This window comes from Cyprinus carpio, chromosome B14 (assembly GCF_018340385.1).
Source record: "Cyprinus carpio isolate SPL01 chromosome B14, ASM1834038v1, whole genome shotgun sequence".
NCBI classification, from domain to species: domain Eukaryota; kingdom Metazoa; phylum Chordata; class Actinopteri; order Cypriniformes; family Cyprinidae; genus Cyprinus; species Cyprinus carpio.
This window is the reverse complement of record NC_056610.1, coordinates 756,199-782,081: the sequence shown is the minus strand read 5'-3', so window position 1 is coordinate 782,081 and position 25,883 is coordinate 756,199. Positions and strand designations below refer to the sequence as shown.

Here is a 25,883-nt window from a genome sequence, read left to right as displayed (position 1 = left end):
AGATATTAAGGAAGTGTTGAACTGTCATAATTGGTTATTTAGCGGATTGCACATTTTCTTCTAAAGGGAAAAAGCATACAAGACAAGTGTATGGCTTTAATTCTTGAAGCTTATTGAACATTTACATTTAAAACATATATTTTCACATTTATTTATTCGTTTTTACTGTGTACAAATAAACCCAAAGGTTAATTTTGTTTATACTTCTACCCATCTGTGTTGATTGGAAGTCCCTTATACAGTGACATTCCTAGGGTGACATAGGGGAGGATAGCATTATGTATGTCAGAGACACTTTTAAGAACTCCGCAAGCTGCTCTGGTTATAATCAGAGATAGGGGGTTTACAAATAAAATGAATAAAGCAACATATGCATACACCCATCCCCTCCTTAAGCACTTTCATTACAAAACATAAAATAAACAGTAGTTAGAATGGCGACCATATCTTTTAAACCCCAAAATGTAAGCAGAAAAGAAAGACCAAACACCTTTTCAGATCTTTCTACCATGCATTAATGCTTTTCAAAAGCAGATAGAACTTACTGGGCCCTCTATGATATAATTTTTAAAGCATCAATAAGCAACCAGATAATGATATTTAACACCACTTCATATTTTACTCAGCCACAGAGTACCCCTTTAAAATTCTAACCCAGTATGAATAAAGTATAAACATGTCTAAACACGATGTGACCCATTTAACCCGACGTACTGAGTCAGGTGGACCGAAGCGAGAAAGTAACTTACGTACGTGGATATAATTAACACAACGGTCGTGTAGCGACCCTTAAACTCCTAACTCTCATCCATATCGAATATCAGAAATAACAGCTGTCAAAGAAATACAAAATCACGAGTAAAGCAGCAGATTTACTTACTTTTCTCATTCACGCACACGCTGAGGAAAGGGCACTCACAATTTTAAATTAAACCACCGATGCCTATCATCCCGAATACTACTGGGGGGACCCAAAAACTTATCTACTGCTATACGCGGACGTCAGATATATACAAACCAGCGCGGGGTTTTTTACCCTATTACAAGCATGAAAAAACGGGGTGTGAAAAAAAGCACTTAGGTCAACTGTACTAAATAATGCAAACTAAATAACTTTTTCTTTCATCATTGCATTCTGTTTTTATTCACAATTTGTACAGTGTCCCAACTTTTTGGAATCGGGTTTGTATTTAAGAACCTATCATAAATATTAAACCCGCGCCACCCTATCTATATTATTATGGGAAGTGTTTGGCTGGCGAAAAGGTGACGAAATGACTTATTATTTTTACCATTTTTTATAATTATAGCATTATGAAAGGGGTCTTATGCCCATTTGCTTCCTGGGATTTATCTCATCAAAAAATAGGCTACAGAAAAAAAACATATTTAAAAAGAATATTTAAATTGGGACCCCCAATCGAAAATAATGTTTTTATTTTTTTTATTTATATATAATTTCCTTATTTATCATTGGTACCTGTGATGTAAAGCTGAATTCTTGCCATCATTACTCCAGCTTTAGTTGTCACACATCCTTAAGAAATCATTCTAAAGCCCCATTGGCACCAGGGGATTAGTACCTAATGACCCAAATCATTTGTACAATTACGGAGGTTGTCTGTGATATTAACCTGTGGGAAATCGGCCATGACTGTAATATGCAGCCCAAATTAAAATTCCCCGCAAATGACCCACCATATTTCGCCGATTAAACCCAGAAAATTAGTCCCGTTTCGAAAACGCCAAACACAGTGATTTGCTATCCCGCATTTGGTAAGTCGGGAGGCTTTTTTAGTCATTTTTTTGAGGTTAATTTTAAATCACACAAGGTTTCCCCCGATAATACTAATCCCGTGCGAATACAGTTTTTGCTGATTTTTTACCCAAGGGTTTGGGGGGAGTGCTTAAAATTTTTTTTTTTGGGTTTTTTAACCTTGGGAAATTTTTTGGGGTTTATGATAAAAGTAAGTTAATAAAAAGAACAGCATTTTTTTAAAAAGACATGTTTTTAAAATATCCCCAATTTAAATATTACTGTTTTTTCAATTTAACAAACCTTGTTTAATAAAAAAAGAAGCCCTTTTAAAAATAAATAAATAAAATATACTGAACCTTTAAGGGTTTTTAACATAGCATAATTTTTACAAAAATTATATTTTAAAAAAAATGCTGTTCTTTTTAAACCCTTTTTTTTTATCAAAAAAAAAAAAAATTTTAGGTGAAAAATAAATAGGTTTCAACATTGGTAATAAATCAGCATTTCTAAAATGTATTTTAAAATATTTACTTTTTTTCAAATAAAGCAGGTTGATGACCATAATGATTCTTGCAAAAATAAAATACCTTTAAAGTATCCAAAATTTGGGGCCTTTTTTTTTTATTTTTTTTCATTGCCCCTTTACCTTTGGGGCCCCCGCCCCTTTAGGAACCTCTGCACCTCCCTTTTAAAAACAGTCTCCCCTTAGAGGGGGCTTGTTCACCCAAAAATGAGCATTTGTTTTAAATTTACTCACCCTTAGGCCATCCCAAAATGCAGCTTGTCACTTTACAAAAATAATTTTAAATGGTGGCCGGGGGGGTTTTTGGTTGCTTGTGGTTTTGGGTGTTTTTTCCCTTTTTTTTAAACTTTCATTTTTGACAGCCTTTATTCACTGCAGAGGGTCATTGGGGGCAAGTTGAAGGACATTTCCCCCAAATCTGTTCCAAGGGAAAAAACAAACTTATTACATCTTGGGTGGGCCTAAGGGGGCGTAATTTTTTCATTTTTTTTTAAATTTTAATTTTTGGTGAATTATTCCCTTTAAAGTCCTCTTCCATCCTATTTTCAACCCTATTAGTTCAGTATGCCATATACAGGTTCTCTTCAGGCAACCTTTTTAGTTTCTATACCGGGGACATATGAAAAAAAACTATACAATGTTTTAGTTACAGCAATACAATGTGTGGAATTATATTTATGGCTGTCTGTGCAAATTAATGTTTTACACTAAATATACTTTCAGGCTCATTTCTAAGGACAGCATTTAAAAAGACTGGAATTCTATTGATTCCTAAAAAAATTTCACTTTTTGGAAGACATTTGCCATCTTGTGACTAAACACAGAAAACCTTTTGGGTACCAGTTACATGTGGACAAAGTCACTTTTAGATTAATATGGAAATTAGGACCTGTAAACTAAAAAAAAACAAAAAAGAAATTTTAAAAATTTTTTTTTATTCAAAATAACTGAAAATTTTGTGAAAAAGTAAAATTTCTTTGTAACAGGTAGTTTTTGAATATTTTTTTAAAAAACTAAAAAGGATTCATCAATAGTGCATCCTTTTTTTTGTTCTAAAGGGTGCAAAGTAAGGCCTTTCAAATCAAAAAGTTCCATATCCTTCCCCAAAATTACCAGAGTCAAAGTTTTGCATTAATTTATCCATCTGTCAGGGAAAAAAAGCAAAATATCTTTAATTTATTTTTAATACGTTGCAAATTAAAGATAGGGAAATTGCTTTTTACAACAATTTTTTTCCAAATAGCTTTACAAAACTTTTCAAAAACCCCCGTAGCAAGCCAAAAAAGACTGTGCCAAAGAAAACTCAAGTTGATTTTTAACCCCCCCCCTTTTGGAAGAAACCAAGAGGAGGAGCCAAAAAGAAAAGCAAGAGTGTAGCTTTCCCGAATTTAGCCCCAAAACTCAAACCCCAAAAAGCCCTCCTCGTGGGGGGAAACCACTTAGTTTGTTTTGCAGGAAGCAAACAAAAAAAAAACACTCTGTTTAACATTTCCTGAATAATATAGCAAGATGAAAAGAACTCCCTGCAACCACAGTAACCCATGTCAAAACAATGGCGATGCTGCAAATCCATATCTAGCAAAATTTAACTCATGACCACCTTGACCAAACTTTCATTTAACTGTGTTTCCCAAATATGAAAAAACAAAACTCAAATTCAGGGGAGATATGTAATCATTTAAAAAATATATTTCCCCAAAAACACTAGCATAAACAAGCAACTTTATTTTTCCAGGATATCTGCAAATACAACCAAAAAATTCCAGTTCTCAGTTTTTCCCAAATTTAAAAGGCTCCACTGTAGTAACTGGATACTGTGATAAACATGTTTTTTTTTTGCCAGATAACCTAACACTCCAGTTGTTTGAAGTCAGCAAGAACATCCTTTCTACAAGGGTTCCCCCCAAATTCCTTCTGGTGTGCTGCAATCCCCCAAAATTTGGGCCCTCATGCACATGTATTGTGTTTTAATGTACAAAAAAATAAAAAAAAAATAAATAAATACACCTACCATTTTTTGGAATAAGCTTTATTTAAAAAAAAAGTTAATTCCCAAATTTATCTTTAAAGTAAAAAAAAAACAAAAAAACTATAGCCAAGATTAGTCCATTTAAATTCAATTTCAAATGACATTTTTTGGTTGTGAAGACAGCACTGATTGGTATTGTTGAGCTTTGCTAGTTTGATCACTTAATTTCAAGCCTGAGAAAGTTATTAGTGTTAGAAAAATGCTTATTATTGCCACTAGTGGCGCTAACACACAGCACAACAACATGGTGTATTATTTTTTAAAGATTCATATATTTTATTATTAAAAAAATGGAACATATTTACAGTGTATAAATAAAATAATACAAATGAAAAGCATTATTATCTCTTGGGTAGCATTGTGCTCAAGGGTTTACCCACTATTTACATTTAGAATAGTTTATAGTATATACAGTATATGAAAAATGTATTCATATATTTTTCAAATGTAGTTATGTAGCCCATGTTATGTTATCCATATACTTTTTATCTTTTAGATTTTATATCCCCCTTTTAAATGCCCCTCAAATCACATCGGGCAGAGAAAATGGTGGCAACCGTACAAATTGTGAGTAAAAAAAAAATGGAATAAAAAATCTCATAAACCTTTATATTTTATTCACAATAGAAAAAATAGATAAATATAAATTTTTAAAAATGAGACATTTTGAAATGTCATGCCAAATATTGGCTCATTTTGATTTCATGGGGCTACACATTCCAAAAAGTTGGGGCAGGTAGCAAAAGAGGCCGGAAAAAAAATGCAAATTTTTTTAAAGGGAAAAGGGCTGGGCGATATATCTAACGATAGGATCAGCGCATCTAGTCAGTAAATCTGGTTCCGGGATTACCGCCAAAGCCATCACCTGCTTTCAAATGGCGCCAACCAGACAGAGCCGAAATTCACTGACAAGGTAACAATATGGGGTTGATTATCGGCGATTCATCTAATAAGATAATAATAGGTCGATTCCCTAATAAGAAGTAGTAGCTAATAAAAATGTTGTGAATCTACTAAAATATGTTGAGTTTTCAACCGTTTACAGTAAAAAAAAAAAAAGTGTGAAAAACCCCCCCAAAATTTCATCGCAGAAGGCATCAGTCTTTAAAACACCTTTTAAAATTTATACACCATTCTGTCTCTTTAAAATATGGTTATGAAGGGGAAGAATTTCCATTTCAAAACACATTAAATCAACAAATAAAGATAAATACTGTTTTTCAACATGCGTCATCTACACTCACTGGCTACTTATACCTGTTCAACCGCCTGTCAATGCAAATAAAAATTTATTCAGCCAAAACACATGGCAGCAAAATCAGTGCGTTTAGGCATGAAAACATGGTCACGCAAACTGGGTTAAGTTCAAAACTGGGGAATTTTGGAACACCCAACAAAGTTGGGAAATTGGGGGCTTTGAAGATAAAGCATGGCTGTTGGTGCCAAATGGGCAGGTCTGGATTTCAGAAACTGTTGGGCAAAAAAAAAAAATATGTGTGAGCTGCAGTTCTTGGGAAAAAAAAATGATTTGCTGATCCCAGAAGGGGAGGAGAATTTGGGCAGGGCTGTTTGAGCTGATAGAAAAAAACAGTAACCTCAGTAACTGAGGTATGCAGAAGAGCACATGCCTAACCCCCAAAATGGATGATAGAAGATTGGAAAAAAGGTTGCCTGATCCAAAAAAAGTCCGATAGGGTGGGCCCGCTGACAAATTTGCAGGGAAAAAGGGTGATGCTATCATGTTTATGGACCCCAAAACCCAGAGGAATGTTTCCAGCACTTCGGGAAACTTTTGCCAAAAAAGAATTAAGGCATTTTGCAAGTCCAACCCGGTACCAGCAATATTAAAATTAAAAAGCTTGATGAGTGGTTTTTATGTCGTTGTTCAGCTGGGGTGTTGACACCACTTTTTTACTGTCTGCTTCCCCCCGCTTTCTTTCCAACAAGAAAAAAAAAATCAGACTCAGCTGCCAGTCAGTTAACCTTTTAAATCCCGATATAAAAAAGTAGACCATTTGTGTCACATTTGATTATAACCTGTTTTGATTTTCAAGAAAAGAAATCATCGCCTGTATTATCTTGTTGAAAGATTTTCAGTATGATGTGATGGTCTTTTTTAAAACCAAAGATTCAGTGATGGTGTTTTGGTTAAAAAATTTCAATGTATTTCTGACACTTAAAACAACTGGGTTTTTGTTATGAGTCAAAAAATGAAACTTCTGGGCTAGTATGCTTAAGAAATGAAACAAAAAAATGCAGCATTCCCGCCAGTGTTTGGGGGTTTGTTTCCCCAAAAGATACTGGTATTCAAAAAATTTCAGCAAGGAATTATTTTTAAAATACCCGTATTGGCATTTTGTTAAACATATGATTAAAAACAAACCCCCGCTCATGGGTTTTAAAAGCACCAGGTCTCAGTTTTGAAGCCAAGAGAAATTTTCTAATCTGTGTTTTCATATGTTTTTGACTCACAAGCCCTCCACTTTCTTCATTCAGACACAGACAGAGCCCGGGAAAAATGATATACGTGATATAAGTAGAGTGCTATATCCAAAGTGAATTTACAGGATATTTTGATATATTCAATCTTCCAGCAGTAATGTATGGTGTAGATTAACACTCAAGCTGCTCATGGATCAAAGTCACTGACACTCTGTAAGTTTAATAGTTTAAGAGAGTCTTGAGGCCACAGCTGGTGTGAAAACCACCCTAAGCGTGTGAAAAACCCAACCGGGAAATAGCTATATATGCCATGCCCTAGACGGAGAGTGTTATTGCTATGGCGTGCGTTTGAAAAATTTGTTTTTCCTTCTGTGCAGAACAGGTCAGGTGTGGTGGTTGCCAAAGTGCTATGGAACGGGGTCAATCTGTAGATACCAAACTGAAGCATTACTTAAAGTGTGTGTTAGGTTTCCTGTTGGATCACACTCATTTTCGCACACGAAAACAGGGTACTAGAGAAACAAGCATCCTCCCCTTATAGAATGCTTTTATAAGGTTTTTGTTTAAATTAGAATTAAAAAAAAAAATAGAAGCGCAGTGAGGGCGCGGTGGTGTGAGAGCATTCAAAAATATGCTAAAAGATCAAGCTGACGCTCCCGTAAGACAAAAGACAAACTCGACTTGGATGATTTTTAATTGGATATTAAATAACATGCAAAGTGATTTTGTACAGAGCACCATATCAGGTGCATTCCAACTCAAATTGTGACACCATGTATTAAATTAAATCAGTGCACACAGACTGAATAGTTTCAAGTACTTTTGGTTCTTTTAATTGTGATGATTTTGGCTCACTTTAACAAAACACCACGCAATTCACTATCTGCAGACAATTAGAATCTTCATAAGACCATAAAAAAAAAAAAAAAATAAACAAAAAAAAAACATTTTTAGTGATATTGTTGGCCTTCTGGAAATTATTTCATTTACTGTACATGTATTCACTACCTTGGTAGGGCGTTTCTTTGCTTTAATTACTTAACTACTGCCTCAATTTGGTGTGGCATGGAGGTGATCATATTGGTGTCACTGCTGAGGTGGTATGGGAAGCCCAGGTTTCTTTTGACAGTGGCTTTCAGCTCATCTGCATTTTTTTTGGTCTCGTTTCTCATTTTCTCTCTTTGACAAAACCCATAGATTTTTCTGTGGGGGTTCAGGTCTGGTGAGTTTGCTGGCTGAGTCAAGCACACCAACACCATGGTCATTTAACCAACTTTTTTGGTGCTTTTTGGCAGTGTGGGCAGGTGCCAAATCTCTGCTGGAAAATGAAATCAGCATCTTCTTCAATAGCTGGTCAGCAGAAGGAAGCATGAAGTGCTCCAAAATTTCTTGGTAAACGGTTGCAGTGACTTTGGTTTTCAAAAAACACAATGGACCAACACCAGCAGATGACATTGCACCCCAAATCATCACAGACTGTGGAAACTTAACACTTGACTTCAAGCAACCTGGGCTATGAGCTTCTCCACCCTTCCTCCAGACTCTAGGATCTTGGTTTCCAAATTAAACACAAAACTAGCCCAGGATCTGAAAAGAGGACTTTGGACCACTGGGCAACAGTCCAGTTCTTCTTCTCCTTAGCCCAGATAAGACTTCCTCTGACATTGTCTGTGGTTCAGGAGTGGAAGCTTAACAGGAGGAATATGACAACTGTAGCCAAATTCTTTGACACGTCTGTGTGTGGTGGCTCTTGATGCCTTTGACCCCAGCCTAAGTCCATTTCCTTGTGTAGTTTACTCAAATTCTTGAATCGATTTTGCTTGACAATCCTCATAAGGCCGCAAGTGTTCTCTCAGTTGGTTGTGCATCTTTTTCTTCCCATACTTTTTCCTTCCACTCAACTCTTCTCTTAACATGCTTGGATACAGCACTCTGTGAACAGCCAGCTTCTTTGGCAATGAATGTTTGTGGCTTACCCTCCTTGTGAAGGGGGTGTCAATGATTGTCTTCTGGACAACTGTCAGATCAGCAGTCTCTCCCCATGATTGTGTAGCTTTCCAGTGAACCAAACTCGAGGGACCATTTTGAAGGCTCAGGAAACCTTTGCAGGTGTTGTGGAGTTGATTAGCCGGATTGGCATGTCACCATATTCTAATTTTTGTTGGGATAGTGAATTGGTGGGTTTTTGTTAAATGTGAGCCAAAATCATCACAATTAAAAGAACCAAAGACTTAAACTACTTCAGTCTGTGTGCATTGAATTTTATTTAATACACGAGTTTCCACAATTTGAGTTGAATTACTGAAATGAACTTCTTTTCTAATACATTCTAATTTCATTGAGATGCACCTGTCATAATTTAGGAGACTTTCATGCTCTGACTATTAACCTAAATATACGCTGACATTTAGCCACAATACACTCTGGAAACACACAAAAAAATAGGACTTATCGTGATTAGAGGATCCAAAGTTATTTGTGGAAAGTTCCTGAACATTGTCTCACCTCACATGGCGAGGAAAAAAAAGATGGTTTCAGGTTTAGGTGTAATAGGCGAAATCGCAGGAATAAATTTGTCATTGTTTTTAACGCTATAGAGTGATTGCACATATGGAATGAAGGTTACAGAATTTTAATTGCAAACATTTAAAGGGTGCTGGAGCAGAAGATGGCCAGATTTCTCAAAAGCCACATCCCCTTCACTCAAAGAGTTAATAGAACCTGGTTGCTGTTGGAGACAGACAGTAGCACGGAAATAACCTTTACGCTTCTGTTTAGTGAAAGTAGAAAGGATGTGAAAGTATTTTTCAAAAACACAAATTCAGAAGTAAATTTCATTTGTTGTGGATGTCTCTGTGGTGTATGTCATCAACGCCATACATATTATTAATGGGAATACACCACCTCAACACTAAGGAATCGGGTAACATCTTTAAGAGTTCAGAGGTCTCCATTAGTTAATGTTAGTTAACTACTTTAGTTAACAGGAAACTAAGCAAGAACAATCCTATACGACAGCATTTATTCATCTTAGTTGTAATGTTAATTTCAACATTTCACTAATGCATTATTCAAATCAAAAGTTTGTGCTTGTTAACATTAGGTTAATGCACTGTGAGAATTAGCATGAACTAACAATGAATAACTGTATTTTCATTACTTTTTTTATTAACGAAGACTAATAAATACAGTAATAAATGTATTGTTTCATTGTTTGTTCATGTTAATTAATACATTAACTAACATTAACTAATGGAACCTTTATTCTAAAGTGTTACCACAAAGAAATCTAAAGGACATTTACCAAAAAAAAAAAAAAAAAAAAAAACAGCCAGACATTGTTTCATTAGAAAACAGACGTTGTGAAGAACAAAATTGTGTATTCTGGTAAAAACTGTATTTCTCAAATTTTATGACAAATCAGCTGCTGTAGTTATGTAATTAATTTATCAAAAACTTTATATTTTAAGTGGTTGTAATGTGAGCCCACAGGTGCCAATAGGATGTTTCAGACTAAACAGCGATGTCTTTCTGAAGCTTTCAGATGTAATTTTCAACTTCTAACATTATAGAACGAAAGAACTGCTCACTTTCATATCTACCGTCACACCCAATAACACCAAGAACCACGCGATAAGAATCAAAATAACACATTTATTAAAACTGAAGAAAATCAAAAGTGCATTTTTAAAACCACTGAAATTCTATCCTACTAATCTGCATAAATAAAACTATAATAAATGAAGCTGCTTGATTCTTTTCTCCTCATTATGAACATAAATATGTCAAATAAATAAATACATCTCATTTTTTCTCTACTTATGATATTATCAGTTGTTGTCACAAATTTTACAAATTCAATAACCAAATTACATTTTCAAAGTAAACCTTAACAAGGGTTATAAAGTCATGATGTGTTTCATCCTTTCATCCGCAGTTAAACGCAGAGAACACGTGCAGGATTGCAATTAACATGTGACAGCGAAAGGTCCTCGCTCAAGAGAGAACTACTTAACTGGGCAGATCTTAGTGACAAATACAGAAAATTATGTCATCGCCATGGTAACAAAAGCAAAGTGGAAACAGTATTTCATTGCTCAGTCAGGGGTGTGTAAGAAAAACGTGTTTAATGTTGACCAGGACGTTGTCAATTTTGACACGGCAATGATCCATCCACTTTGACACAAAAAAAGGGACAAAAAACTGCAGCACAAGAAAGTGTTGGTAATGCACATTTATTTTTTTTTTGTAATAATGTTTGCAATTGAGGAATCGAAAGAGGATTTTTAAAAAAAAAATATAACAGATATAATATAATAATATAATATAAAATAACAAAAAATACTTAAATTATATATATATATATATATATATATATATATATATATATATATACATAGATAGATAGATAGATAGATAGATAGATAGATAGATACTGTATTGACCAGTTCTTGCTTCAGATAATATTTTTGAATTGATGTTCAAGCTGGATTTTTCTATTAATAATTATTTATTTACAATTCTGTGAATTCAAATGAATATAAACTGAAATATCCATTCTAGTTTGTTGTATTGCATCAGAGCATGTGCAATGTGTACTGTGTGTACTCGGCACATGGATGATTCATTATCATACTACAAATCCATGTATAGCATGGTTGCTAAATTGCAGTGAAACAATTATGAATGATTGCAAGATGCTAAAGCAGCTTATTAAAAAATCTCTTTCAAATCAGAATAGTCTAGTCCCCTGAAAAGAAAAAGTGGATATAAGCTTTTGCAGAAGTATACTAACCACTACACAATCATTGTTACCCCCATCACAGAGAACTGTATTCCTACTCTATTGCATTCTGTGATATGTTTTTTCCGTAGTCAAGGTCCTTGTGATGGTGCAGAATTCTGGTAGTTTGCAGGGACTGACAGGCGTGTCGCACCGTTTGCTGGCTCCAGCGGAGCACGGTGCTCTCCTGGCCTCCTGTCTTTGCATTTGCACTGGATGATTGACACATAAAACTGTCCTTGCCAATCACAGTGGTATCACCAACTTCCGTATGCACATGAAAAAAATTATTTGACATGCTCATAAAAAAAGATTTCTGTAGTAATTTGGGGGGGGGGGGACTTGAAACCACAGGTGGCTTTATGCGATTTCCCTTGCCTGCAATGTATGCCTCGTTACAAAAAGGAACGCCCACACTTGTTGCACTTCCTTAGTGAAAACAGCACAGTGTGACCTGGATACAAGCATGGATTGATTTTCTCAGTTCTGTAGTAAAGTATCTGTTTTCCTTTTTTCCAGATTTCATAACTGACCCCATGGAGATGGTAGTAGCTACAAACGCCCACCCACAATGCCTCTTGTACCAACCTGTATGGATCATCGTGTTGGGCACAGTAATTTTTTGCCTGCAATATATCCTCCTGATTTGCATTGTGTGACTGCTGGGCAAATGCGCTGGCTTTGCCTGTCATTTGGCCTAACTTTAAAAAAATCACCTCCACAACAATGGCATTCAGCCAACCGGGCGGTGTCGGACATCTTATTGTCATTGGTGCTCCTGCCCTTGCGTGCGTTTTACTAATTGCAAGGGGTTCCATTGGGCCATGGGGGAGGGTTTATGTAATGCCGTGGCGCCTGCTTTTCTTACATCAACATGTATGCCAGCCAGTCAACTTCATGACTTGTTTGAGCGTGGACCGCTTCATTGCAGTGGTACCGCTGCCGCGCTTCTTTCCTATTCCGAAAAGGTTCAGAAGGTGCGGTACATCTTGTGCTGCTGTATGGTCCTTTGTGTTGATGCAAAGACCCGGCCTGTTGCTGTCAATGCCCATGACGAACGCGGAGGCAAGTGGACATCTAACATGTATAGAGTCCCCCAACTTCGAGAAGACTGAAAACCCGTCATTCCTCTTCATCGAGCTGTGTTGAGTGGGCTTTCGGCATCCCTTGTGTGATCACCATCCTGATGTGTTAATTCGCAATGTGTCTGTAAGCCCTCACTCTCCTGGCCAAGTCTAATAAACCGACAGAGAAGTCGGGTCAGATTCTTGAAGCCATCGGGCGCGGATTTGTGCCAAGGCCATTTCGTGATTTGTGGTGTGCTACACCCCATATCACGCGGACCTCCTGCCGTACAATGATCAGAAAGCTGCGTAATAAAGCCAGACTGTTCCGAACTGCAATGATTCTCTCATATCTCCCTTCACATCACCGGCCTGCCTGATGAACCTCACTCATGCCTGGATCCCTTTATCTACTTCCTTTGCTTGTCAGGGATACAAAAAAAGGTGACTCAAACCGCTCAGGAAGCAAGTCAGCATGTCCCTCTCTCAGAGTGTGGTCAGGACCTCACCTGGAAGTGCTCCTCCCAAATGAGGTGTGTTTTGGGAATGAGTAAAAATCCATATGAGCTCCAGAAGCTAAATCAGAAAGAGGAGTTAGCAGCATCTGTTGAGTCAACAGCGATGGTTAAGGAACTATTAAGCAACAACAAGAAACGCAGTTCACTGACTAAGATGCCACTTTCGCTAAATTTCTGCACCTCTGGATTATTTTTACAGTAAGCTTCAGCTATTGGTTCAGATGGTGTGTAATATGTGTGTTAATGCTTGTTCAAAGACATTGCACATTTGTCTTACATACCTGTAGTTCATCTGATTGCTAGAATTGTGTTTTTCAGTTTTTTTTTTATTGATCTTTTTGAAGTATAATAATAATAATAATGGCCATATAACACATAATAATAATATGAATAATATAATAATAAATAGCCAAATGACAATTTTTATATGCAGTGACATGATGAGCTACCGCAGTCTACGTACCAAGACACGATGGCTTGTTGGTGATTTTATGTGCCTAATGACTCCAGAATCTTCTGATTCCACTCACAAAAAAGAATTCAATCACTGATTCTTCAGTGAGCCTTTTGATCCTTAATCATTACACAAACACTGGATTCTGGACCAGAGAGGTCACTAAATTAATCTTTTTGTCGTTTCTAACTGAAGTCGCTTGGCCTCCCTTACTGTAGGTATGTTTAAGGGTTTGCTATTTTTACCTTCCCTCAAAGAGTGTAGCACAAGCAAGTGGCATTATAATGTTGTGTTAATATGATCATGCCCCAAACCCCCCTTAAGAAACTGTCTAGCGAGCTGTCTTTACTGGAAAGAGTCAATCTTTTATCTCGAATGGCTCCCTGTATGCATCATGATTAGTGTTCCTCAGGATGATAAACTTAACAATTCATACTGACAATCAAAACTGTGTCATCATTCATTTAAAATCGGCCATATGAGCTTTTTCACGGCACACAAGACTTAAATTGCGATAATTTCTAACTTTTGGAGTGCTAATTTTACAGCAACATAATATATCAAGTTGGACAATGAGTATTTTAAAATGATGCTATTGAGGTTTGGACCACAAAAACTAGCTATGTGTTACATGGACACTTTTTGTTTCAGCTGGAAAGAAATAAAATAAAAAAAAAATTAAATAGAAGTGATTGAGTTTATATGTGGTTATCCAATTTAGCTCAAACAACGTTCCCGTTTCAAGTGGCCTATTACCAAATTGATAATCTTTCTTGTCTGCAGAGTAACAAAAGACGTTGAGAACATGTATACTCAGAATAATGGATGAGTTACCCAAAATGTACCTTGATTGAAAACGGAATGTTACATTTTGTATGGTGTGTGGTGGTTTTGTTTTTTTTTTTGGCTGGTTGACCTCTGTTTAAATGTAAAAAAACATTCTGCTTTCAAAAAACAGCACAAGTTTAGTTTTGGGGGTCCTAGATACTCAAACTGGGGCCAGTTTGCATAAGGCCTGTGTCTTGAGAACTAATCTGACCAATAGAGTGTTAGCCAAGGTGGGTAATAAGTCTTATTTTTTGGATAATCAACGTAGACATACATCGACATTTTTATGTAAACGACTCTTAAAAAAGTTATAGAGAAAAAAAAAAAAAAAGAAGCTTTTTTTCAGCAGAGTGTGGAATTTAAAAAATAAATAAATAAATCTCTCAGGTCATATACCATAGAGCACCTATGAAAAATCCTGGAGGGAACAGAGTTCATAAAATTCACAATGACTGGTCCAAATTTTACATGTTTAGTCCTTGACGCAAGAAATCATAAGAGCCCTGGCAAAATTTTGAATTCAGTGCCAATTACAACAAATACTCAGAAGGAGGGAGACCACCAAAGCCAAAAAGTGAAGAGTGATGAATAGTACAACAGATGTCAGCTTCTTCCCGCTTTACATGGAAAACTTTTTGCGTGCTTATATTTGACATTTTAGTGTTCCCATTCAGTATCCTAATGAAAAAACAGGTGTGCTAATTTGGCTTAGGAGAGGTTTGGGGGGAATTAATTTGCTTATATCATAAACTGAATTAAAATGAAAACTTAAATGTATAATATAAAAGGTTACTGCAAACTCATTGTTGTTTTGGTTACGCTGATTTGTAAATACCTAGTTTCTGAAATTGTCATTCAATAGATTCTAGATTACAAAACTTCGGCCAAACTAGTAAATCTTCTGAAGAGAAGTTGAAATTATGTATCATGGACACTTCCAGACAAAAATAAGAAAAAGGTCCAAGACCAACTACGAGGAGCCTTAACCAGAGACTCCAGAGAAGCAGGCACAGAAGTTGGCATGGGGAGTTGTGGGTTTGGAAAAATGGAAGGAAGTTGCTGTGGTGCTTTCAAACCTCCTTGAACTGTTCCTTTTTAAGGAGAAAAGGGACATAGGCTGTAACCTTTACACTGGAGACTTAGAGATTCAACTGCTTGGAAACAGTAAAAAAGTCTGACACCAACATAACTTCTTCACTGTAAGCCCCTGACTGACAAACACAAACCCAACAACCAGTAGCAATTTACATCTCAAGTCAAAAATATGGTTTCTGATAAAAAAAAAAAAAAAAAAAAACCTACAAGTACTGCTCGTTGATTTTTTTCCTGAAAGTTTAGACTTATATAGTGGCTCTACTTTTCACATTATATAGCCAAAGCTACAGATGGTGAAATACCACCATTTCCTTCCCTTTTTTTTTAGTTACAGTTTTTTGTTTGCTTCAGCTAGCTTGTGGTTTTAGGATAAAGATAAAAAGCCACTCAAGGATAAATACACATAAAAATCTTCAAATGTCATGGTAATACCATTTTTCTTTTTGAAACCTACAGTATTATTATATTCATTTTAGGAAAGTTGATATTCAGAAAAATAAAGTATACAGACAAATTAGTATTTATTTTATGTCATCTTACAACTGAGGCAAGTGTTTAAGAAGGATAAATTTCCCTTTCAGTTTGGTCACTCCTCGAGAGTTCCACGTCGGTGATGTGGACTGACGGAATTGGGATCTCGCTCGAGAGACCAAATCCCATTTGATTGTAACTAAAACGAGCCAATGCACCATTGGCATGCGATTTATTGCTCCAGCTGCGGCCGCTAATCACAGCAGTTGAGCGTGTGAGGCAAGCATGTTACCACTGCATTCATGTCATCCTTTCGCTTCGGAGGCCCGAGAGCGTGGGTAGTGTCTCACTATGCTTCTCTACGTCGGCGTTGCAAAGCAGAGGCCAGCAATGGTGTGGGCATTACGTGCACGGCACGGCAGCGGTGGTCATGGTCGCACGGCGAGAACAGAAAAGTCATCTTTCATGGCAGACAAGCCACACCTCGGAGTTGTTGCGGTGGCACAGCTCCCCCCTGTGCTTCAGCACAAAAGAGCATTTCTTTAAAGAGCAACACGGCGTGATCACATGACCATCTCGGATTTGCATGAAAAGACTCATTTGTCAACCGTGGCGGGCTCCCGTCTCACCTCTGCTGTGATTCCCTGTGTTCATCTCAGACAATCGGGGCGGGGCTTGGCTGCATCCGTTCGGACCCGGACAGTCTGATTTGAGGATCCAACGGTGCACGGCTTTCCTCAGCGGGAGTTCATCAACACCCTCAAGCACACTGCAGCCAGTCGTTGTGGTCCGCAGGCATGTGCTGCCCCTCTACTACACTGTGGAGTAGAACAAACTGGGGCCGTTTCCTTCAATTCGCCCCCTCGATACACAGATGTCAATCGGTGCATCGGAGGGCTCTCTCTCTCTGGGGATGGCGACCCAACGCTGTGTTGCCCCCCTTCGGGTGTGACAGCGTTGTCCGAGGACAGACCTAGAGATGACAGGCTATCCTCCACCGTGGGGAAATTCTCCAACCGCATATCCTGATTCTCTTGAGGCGTTGAGAGTGGTTTCTCTGTTGGAAAGTCGACGCTGGTTCTCAGTGCCACCACTATGGTGCCATTCCTTCCCAGGCGAATGGCATGAGGAGCTTACACAGTTGGGCCCCCCATCACCCTTTTACTGCCCAAAAACAATCTTGTGGAGTTCACTTCCGCTTCACCCAGCGCACTCGTTAGTAGAGCAGCCTTTGTTGTACATATAGGCATTCCCTCTTGTGGAGGCGGTCTGTGGGCCATGCCACTGTAGTTCCAAACAGCTGCTTCCACTTTGTGGGATGACCCTGGTGTTCTCCCCTCACATGCATGTAACGTATTCTTAAGGTCTAACTGGCAGAGGCTTACCACTGAGCTTGTGGGGAGGCAGCTTCTGCCCTTCACCACCATGGCGTTTCTGCACAGGTCCATCAGGCCAAAGCCCTGAGACGACCTGCCTCACCGAGGGTAGCCACGACCCTGACGGTTTCTGCATGAAATGCTGTCGTGAACTTGAAAGGACTCCTCAGCGCTTTGAGCAAAAAAGGTTGACCGCACAGTCTCTAGGTCATGCTACGTCCACGCAGTGGTCCAGGAGCACCTTCTCGTGGACTGTGTCTGGCCGCACGACACGAAGGAAGCCCATGATAAGGTGCAGTTCCTGAATGCCTCCTGTACCTCCACGGACCCGCCTTCGTTCCCCCACCCAGGTGACCACTTGTCAAAGCGCTTTGTCCAGGCAGTTCTCGGTGGCACAGAAGCAGACTGATGGCATTCAAAACACATCCTGTGCCAGAGGGGAAACCTGCTGCTTTCACCCTTGCTGCAGCCCCTCAGCCTGCTCGTCGCTGTGGGGCTCCCCCAGCGGCTTATTTCCGCTCCACACGTAGCAGCAGCACAAGCAGCATTGTTGGAGGCCCTTGTTGCAGGCAGGACGCCTAGCCCAATCCAGGTCCCCACCCGGCCACACAAAGCGCACAAGTGCAAGAGGCCCTGGGACGGGTGACCCGGAGATGGGAGGATACTGCTTTTCGGGAGATGTCTGACTGCACACCACTCCCTCCACCCCGAAGGGAGGGTCAGGTGGAGAATCTTTGTTTTATTTATGTTCAATGAAAACGCTGGCCCCACGCACCAGCTGTACCTAAACACCTTTAACAAATAAAAGAACTGTTTTTCCTCAGTCTCTGGGTCACAAGAGGAGAAATAGTTGTGAACTGTTGCATTCACTGGGTCACTTCCCTCCTCCTGAAGTGGAACCTGTTTGTGTCGAATGGTGTTGCCTCCCACCAGGAGGGACCCCCAGAGATGTTCGATTAGAGCCATGCTTTCCTTCTTGCTTAGCAAGGGTTGGAGAGTGTAGTGGCTTTCCCCCTCCACCCTTAAGGTTTACATTGCTGAATGCTATTTTGGACCCATCACGACGACCCCAATAGAGGGGAAGCACGTTCTGGTCGTCAGGTTTCTGAGGAGGGCCAGTTCAGTTTGGGCCAGCTGATTCCAGTGCAAACACTGAGACCCGACCCCGGCCCGGTATGTGCCCAAGGTTTCTATCACTCTCTACAGGGACCAGGGTGGTGAACCTGCAAGTGCTGCCCCTGGAGGAGGGAGACCCAGCCCTCGCGTTGCTCTGTCCAGTACGCTGCACTGCGACAGTAACGTGATAGAGACTCAGAGCTCTAGGACCTCAGAACAGCTCTCTGTCCTGTTATGGGGGACAGCAGAAAGGGAAGCTGTCTCCAAGCAGAGGATGGCCCACTTGATAGTGGATGCCATCACCTTGGCCTACGAAGCACAAAGGTGTTCCCTGTACGCTCAGTCCACTAGGGGTGTCGCATTGTCCTGGGTGCTGGCTCGCAGTGCCCTCGCTAGCAGACATTTGTAGAGCTGGTTGAGGCTGGGCGACCTCCTAACACGTTCGCTATGTTCTATAGCCTGCGTGTTGAACCGGTTTCCTACTGTCTTCTCACCTCAAACGGTAGTGGCATTGAGAGGCCCTGTTCAGAGTTGGCTTTGCACCATCCTAGATGCCTAGATCTCCAGAAAGTCCCCTAACCAGGCAGACCCTGTCAAGTCCTCCAGCACTCCGGTGGCCAGACGTTGCGGAGCGTCCGGCACCAGGCTTTTCAACCAATGAATTCCTGAAAACTTGTATGAGGCTATTGCCCATATGAGTATCCGTCAGTTGGGATCCCTATGGTATTTCTTTCCACGCGGTACAGTACTAAGGCTGTGTTTCCCCTGGCAGACCACGTTCTGCTGTCTCTAAATGATGCAGCCAGGAGCCATCTCAGAGACTTCCATGTGCAGTAGGGACCCTCGGGGTTACTCCACGTGAGTAAATGTCACTAAACCCCCCCCCCCTCTGGGAGGAGGTGACTCTGCAGTGTGTCCTCTTATCCAAATGGAAGGGCATGCTTTCCCAGGTTATCCAAGTCCCGTCCTCACTGTTGGGTTGCGAGGAACAACTGTAGTCGGGCCTTCTCTGTGTAGAGCCCAGTCCTATATCGTCCACCTTACTAAGGAAGGTTTAGTAGGCCTACACAGGGCACTGGAGGGGGCAGCACCCTGTGGCATGTTGGTAGGGTGACCCAAATTTGTTGGTCATCAACCGAACGTGACGTCGAGAGTGACCAACTGAAAGGGAACATCTTGGTTATGTAAGTAACCCTCATTCCCGAAGGACGGAACGGAGACGTCACATCCCTTCGCCACAGTTGATGTACCACCGCTGAGCTGCTTGGCTCCTCAGCAAAAGCATGAATGAATGCGGTGCACCTGCTGCCTCTTATACTCACGCTGTGATCAGTGGCAGCTGGATGTAGTAATCGTATGCCAATGTGCATTGGCCCGTTTAGTTACATTCGAAGTGGATTGGTCTCCCCCTACTTTTGGCGAGATCCCAATTTGCGTCGGTCATCACTGACGTGACGCTCTCCGTTCCCCTCCTTCAGGGAACGAGGGGTTACATACATAACCGAGACGATTACAGGAATGTACAAACCCATGAAAAAATAACTTCATATGTTCATATGTATCACAGTGTCTCAGTTTTGGACTCAGTCTCAAGTCTGTCACTATCGCCTCTATCTTATTTCCATATAAGTCTACAAAAACAATGAGATTAAGTCATTATTCTGGTGTCCCTTGTCTAGAACTATAATATTCACTTCTCTTAGAATCTATAATACTATGGTCATGGCATTGGTAATGAAGTCATTTATAGATATGTGTGTGTGTGTGTATATATATATATATATATATATATATATATAGTAAGGTTATATATAAAAACTTTAATCTTTATACATCTTTAAAGGCGATTTTCTCAATGTTTTTTATTTCAATATTTTATTCAGAATAAAACAAATATTATTTCAATATTTTATTCAGAATACAACATAGATGACATATCAAATGTTTTAAACTGAGAAAACTGTATCATTTAAGGGAAAAAATAAGTTGATTTTAAATTTCATGGCATCAACACATGCAACAAAGTCAAAAAAGTTGGGACAAGGCCATGTTTTCACCACTGTGTGGGCATCCCCTCTTCTTTTATAAACAGTCTGCAAATGTCTGGGACCTGAGGAGATAAGTTGCTCAAGTTTAGGAATAGGAATGTTGTCCAATCTTGTCTAATACAGGCTTCTAGTTGCTCAACTGTCTTAGGTCTTCTTGTCGCATCTTCCTCTTTATGATGCGCCAGATATTTTCTATGGGTGAAAGATCTGGACTGCAGGCTGGCCATTTCAGTACACGGATCCTTCTTACAGGAAGCCATGATGTTGTAATTGATGCAGTAGTGTGGTCTGGCATTGTCATGCTGGAAAAATGCAAGGTCTTCCCTGAAAGAGAATGACATCTGGATGGGAGAGCATATATTGTTCTAGAACTTGGATATGCCTTTCAGCATTGATTGTGCCTTTCCAGATGTGTACGCTGCCCATGCCACACGCACTCATCATGCAACCACATACCATAAGAGATGCAGGCTTCTGAACTGAGCGCTGATAACAACTTGGGTTGTCCTTGTCCTTCTTTAGTCCGGATGACATGGCGTCCCAGTTTTCCAAAAAAGAATTTCAAATTTTGATTCGTCTGACCACAGAACAGTTTTCCACTTTGCCACAGTCCATTTTAAATTAGCCTTGGCCCAGAGAAAACACCTGGATCATGTTTAGATATGGCTTCTTTTTTGACCTGTAGATTTTTAGCCGGCAACGGCGAATGGCACGGTGAAGTGTGTTAACCGACAATGTTTTCTGGAAGTATTCCTGAACCCCATGTTGTGATTTCCATTACAGTAGCATTCCTGTATGTGATGCAGTGCTGTCTAAGGGCCCAAAGATCACGGGCATCCAGTATGGTTTTTCCGGCCTTGACCCTTACGCACAGAGATTTTTCCAGATTCTCTGAATCTTTGGATGATATTATGCACTGTAGATGATGATAACTTCAAACTCTTTGCAATTTTTCTCTCTGAGAAACTCCTTTCTGATATTGCTCCACTAATTTTTCGCCGCAGCATTGGGGGAATTGGTCATCCTCTGCCCATCTGACTTCTGAGAGACACTGCCTTTCTGAGAGGCTCTTTTTATACCCAATCATGTTTGCCAATTGACCTAATAAGTTGCAAAATGGTCCCGCCAGCTGTTTCCTTATCTGTACATTTAACTTTTCCGGCCTCTTATTGCTACCTGTCCCCAACTTTTTTGGAATGTGTAGCTCTCATGTGTAGCTCTCATTTCAAAATGTCTCAATTTCAACATTTGATATGTTCTCTATATTATATTATGAATAAAATATACGTTTATGAGATTTGTAAATTATTCCATTCCTTTTTTACCTCACAATTTGTAACAGTGTCCCAACTTTCTTGGAATCGAGTTTATATATATATATATAGATATATATATATGATATATATATATATAAACAATGACTCATTTATTAATGATTTGGAGGAAAAATGACTGGCTTATGAGGCATGCTGGGAAATCTAATTTGCATTGCCAAGACTTTATTGATTCATTTGTATTGCCCAAGTTCTAAGTGATACAAGTATACTTATAATGGAAAGAGTGCTTCATAACTTAATAAAAAAATATGAAAATATTTGCAATATAAATTATTTGTATATTATTTAAATTATGGTTGTTTATAGGACTACCCTTCCTTCCCCTTTTTCTAATATGGAGGAACTGAAAAAAAAAATGACTACATGCACTCAAAGACCAAGCAGATGTTTCCTCTTTTTACAGTTCATTTCTCTATACTTTTACAAGAATCTCCACCAAAAACAAAAATCCCCAGTTTCTACTATAGCTCTGTTAAGAGAATGATGTTTGTGTGTCAGTAATCCCCATATGGGTAATTTAAAACTACAGTGACTTCCTGATGTGGGTGACTGGGAAGAGAGGAAATTTTAAGAGGGTGAGTAAATCAGTCGATGCAGAGTCTATTAGAGGAAACAGTTCACAAATGGAACACAATGATGGAGAAATGAATGTACTACATATATTACAGTGTTTTAGTGTTGATGTTTTTAAAGTACCTTCTTACTTGCGGCTGAATTGTGGCTGCTGGAACCACTCCACTCGTGCGGGTTTTTTTTTTTTTTTTTTTACCACAGGTAAGTCACAGAACAACAACAGCATTAATTAAGGGATAGTTCACCCAAAAATCGTAATTTTAATCATATTCCAAAGATATCATGACAAAATATGATATTTTGTGTTCCTCAGAGGACAGAAAGTAATACAGGTTTGGATGGGAATGACATGGTGACGGAATTTATATATACATACATACATGCATACTTTATGTATTTGTGTGTGTGTGTGCGCGCATATATATAGAGAGAGAGAGGGGGGGAGGGGGAGAGAGAGAGAGAGAGCGAGAGAGAGAGAGAGAGAGAAAGAGAGAAATGTGGCAGAGACAACAATCAAAAGTTAATCTTAGTTTTCAGTTACGTGACCTCAGATTGTTGTGTCTAAACATGCTTGGTCAGGATAGCTTTTTTCTTTTTGCCCTCTGATTTTAAGATAAGCTGCCATCTCAAACCCACCATTACAAAGATTTCATTTCCTGTTTATACACTACCAGCCTCAGCAACCTGTGTTTTAATTAAAACTCTTCAACACCAGATGCCTTCTGTTGCCACCTGCTGTATGCTGTTCCCAAGAGAGCTAATGCTGTGTGACAAACCCTATTTTCCCAATCAATAACCAGCACCCAAACTTGTCACATTTTTACTTTTCCACTGCTCTCAAACTGCGTATGACATAGAGTTTGCCCTTTGAGATATTCTCCACCAGTACATGCATTACAGGAAGTGAAGGGGCTTCACAGAAACCAAAAGAGAAAATCTAAATAAAGACAAAAGCTTCATGACTTCCTCTGTTAGATCGAAGCTCGGCAGCAAGGGCACATTATAGTCATCAAACGTACAGTCCTCACAACAGATACGATGCCAACAATCTCTGAGGTTGGTACCTTTACATTTTTTACTTTGTAATCTTGTTAGAACAAAATTTGGCCGTTGAAAACCCATAGTTGTTACGAATAGCCAACCTTATCAGAAGACAATGTTGTACTGTAGGTCAAATGTGGTTTCTATAGTAAGTAGACCATTCATTAACAGTATATATTCAAAAACTTCTGTAGAGTGATTTTTTTAAGGTACAGGATGACTGTTGATGAATATAAATTAATTCTGCACAGACAAAGACAAGTCAAAACAATAAATAAAGAACTGTAGTGAAAGTAGCATTATTCTTTTTTTGATGATGTGTTGGTATACTGACTCATATTCAACATTTTGTTAGTTTTTTCTTCTTCTTCTTCTTCTTGTTTTTGTACCTTAACACTCATATTTGAGAAGGGTTGTCTTTCACTTTTTATTTTTTAAAACCTTTTTGGTGTCTTATTTTTTTTTTACTAAAATGTAAAATTGGTAGTGTAAGTAAAAATAAATAAATAAATAAAACCCATTGCATCACACTTGCAAGAAACTACAAAAAGTACTAGAGTTATTAGTAATAAAGTTGCAGCTGTAAGATATGTAAAGTTTCAATCAACGTTACGCAGGGGTAAAGGCCATATTGAATTTTACATGGATGAAAATGAGCTGTCAGTCTTTACAGTCTGTACAGTCTTTACAATGCGCACAATGTATAAAGTTCCCAGAACTTTCAAATTTCAAAACTACTACTTTGTCTACTTTGAAAGGATGAACAATCGGCACAATCCAGTGAACAAGCTGTATTTCTATTACATCCTCATTTTCATTCCTGTCAAAAATTAAATATAGTGCTACTCTGACTAAGGTCTATTACCTTTTTCAAAACTATGAAACAGGCTTCCATAGTTTTAATTGAAAAACTACTGTTTTAAATTGGTTTCTCTTTTTTTATGGTCAAATCAGGCAAACCATCATGGATCATAACACATCGCCCGTCATCAAGGAGGGTCACGTCCCCCAAGAGTACCGGACTGCTAGCCTAGTGTTTTACAGCATTATCTTCATCATAGGCACAGTGGTCAACCTGACCGCCCTCTGGGTCTTTGCCTTGACCACTAAAAGACGGAACTCCATCACTGTTTACATGATCAATGTCGCTTTAGTGGACTTGATATTTATCTTACTGCTGCCTTTTCGAATGGTCTACTACAGTCAAGACTACTGGCCCTTTGGAGACATGTTCTGCAGGATTAACGCCGCACTGACGGTGCTCTATCCCTGCCTGGCCTTGTGGCTCTTCGCACTCATTAGCACAGATCGCTATGCCATAGTGCAGCCGCGACACACCCGAGAACTAAAAAGCGTCCGTAAAGCCTTGCTGTCCTGTGCGGGAGTCTGGATCATGACCCTGGGCAGCACAGCTCCGCTTGTTCTCCTGGAAGAAGACCCTGACCGGAAGACAAACCATACAACGTGCATCAAGATGCACGACATCATCTACTTGCGCCGAGACAATCCTGTCCACTTTGCACGTATTGTCTTCTTCTTCTTGGTGCCGGTGTGCATCATGGTGGGCTGTTATATTGTTATCGTGGACAACCTTATCCATGGACGCACATCCAAACTGAAGCCCAAAGTCAAGCAGAAGTCCATCCGGATCATCATCACACTGATCGTTCAGGTGCTGGTGTGCTTTGTGCCTTTCCACATCTGTTTTGTTTCCATGCTGCTGGCCAGCAGTGAGAGGGGTTACAACACCTGGGGGGCCTTCACCACCTTCCTGATGAATGCGAGCACAGTGTTGGACATCATACTCTTCTACATTGTGTCAAAACAGTTTCAGGACCGTGTGATCAGCGTGATCTTGTACAGAAACTACCTGAGGAGCGTTCGGAGGAAGAGTCTTCACACCAACAGCATTCGCTCGCTCAGCAACCTGACCAGTGCCATGATCTGAGGAATAACACAGCTGACGGGAGCAATTTAAACTGAATACAAACATATAAATTTTTTGTAATTAAGTAACAGAATAAGATAGTAATTGCAGAAAAAAAATAATGATCATACTAATTAGTGAAACTGCTCGCAGTAAGTACGCAGTCAAACTTAGGAGATGGATCACATGTGCTCCAGCGTCTTCATTGGTAGCTGCTGCATTGCATCACTGCTCATTTGCATAAAGTTAACTTTTATCAGTTTTGCCACACACTGCACAATTACTTATGCTGCAAATCATAAGTAAGACAAACTGTTTGTTTTTCAGTTGTTGTGTTTCATGCTGCAAGTAAAGTAAAAATTTAGAGTTTTTTAAAACTGAGAAAGATTCAAATTGTAAATTGGCATGCTATAGTTAGAGCCACATATAATGTAGGATTAATAAAAGGTTTAGTTTTCTTCTCGTATACATATAAAAATTAGGCCAGTGTGGGGATGCA

At 39.1% G+C, this 25,883-nt stretch overlaps 1 protein-coding gene and 1 pseudogene across 1 annotated transcript; both read left to right on the top strand.

Annotated features, from left to right (window-relative positions):
• The first annotated feature begins 12,190 nt into the window (after positions 1–12,190).
• On the top strand, positions 12,191–13,132 carry LOC122139554 (annotated as a pseudogene).
• Positions 13,133–23,132: 10,000 nt separating this feature from the next.
• On the top strand, positions 23,133–25,464 carry LOC109072672 (N-arachidonyl glycine receptor-like). The gene is made up of 2 exons (XM_042737727.1): positions 23,133–23,472; positions 24,412–25,464. Exon 2 carries the CDS (start codon positions 24,422–24,424, stop codon positions 25,403–25,405), a length of 984 nt encoding a protein of 327 aa, XP_042593661.1. The 5' UTR covers positions 23,133–23,472; positions 24,412–24,421; the 3' UTR covers positions 25,406–25,464.
• The last annotated feature ends 419 nt before the right edge of the window (positions 25,465–25,883 follow it).

Coding starts and splice junctions, on each gene's coding strand:
- LOC109072672 (XM_042737727.1), top strand. CDS start 24,422: ATGGATCATAACACATCGCCCGTCATCAAGGAGGGTCACGTCCCCCAA.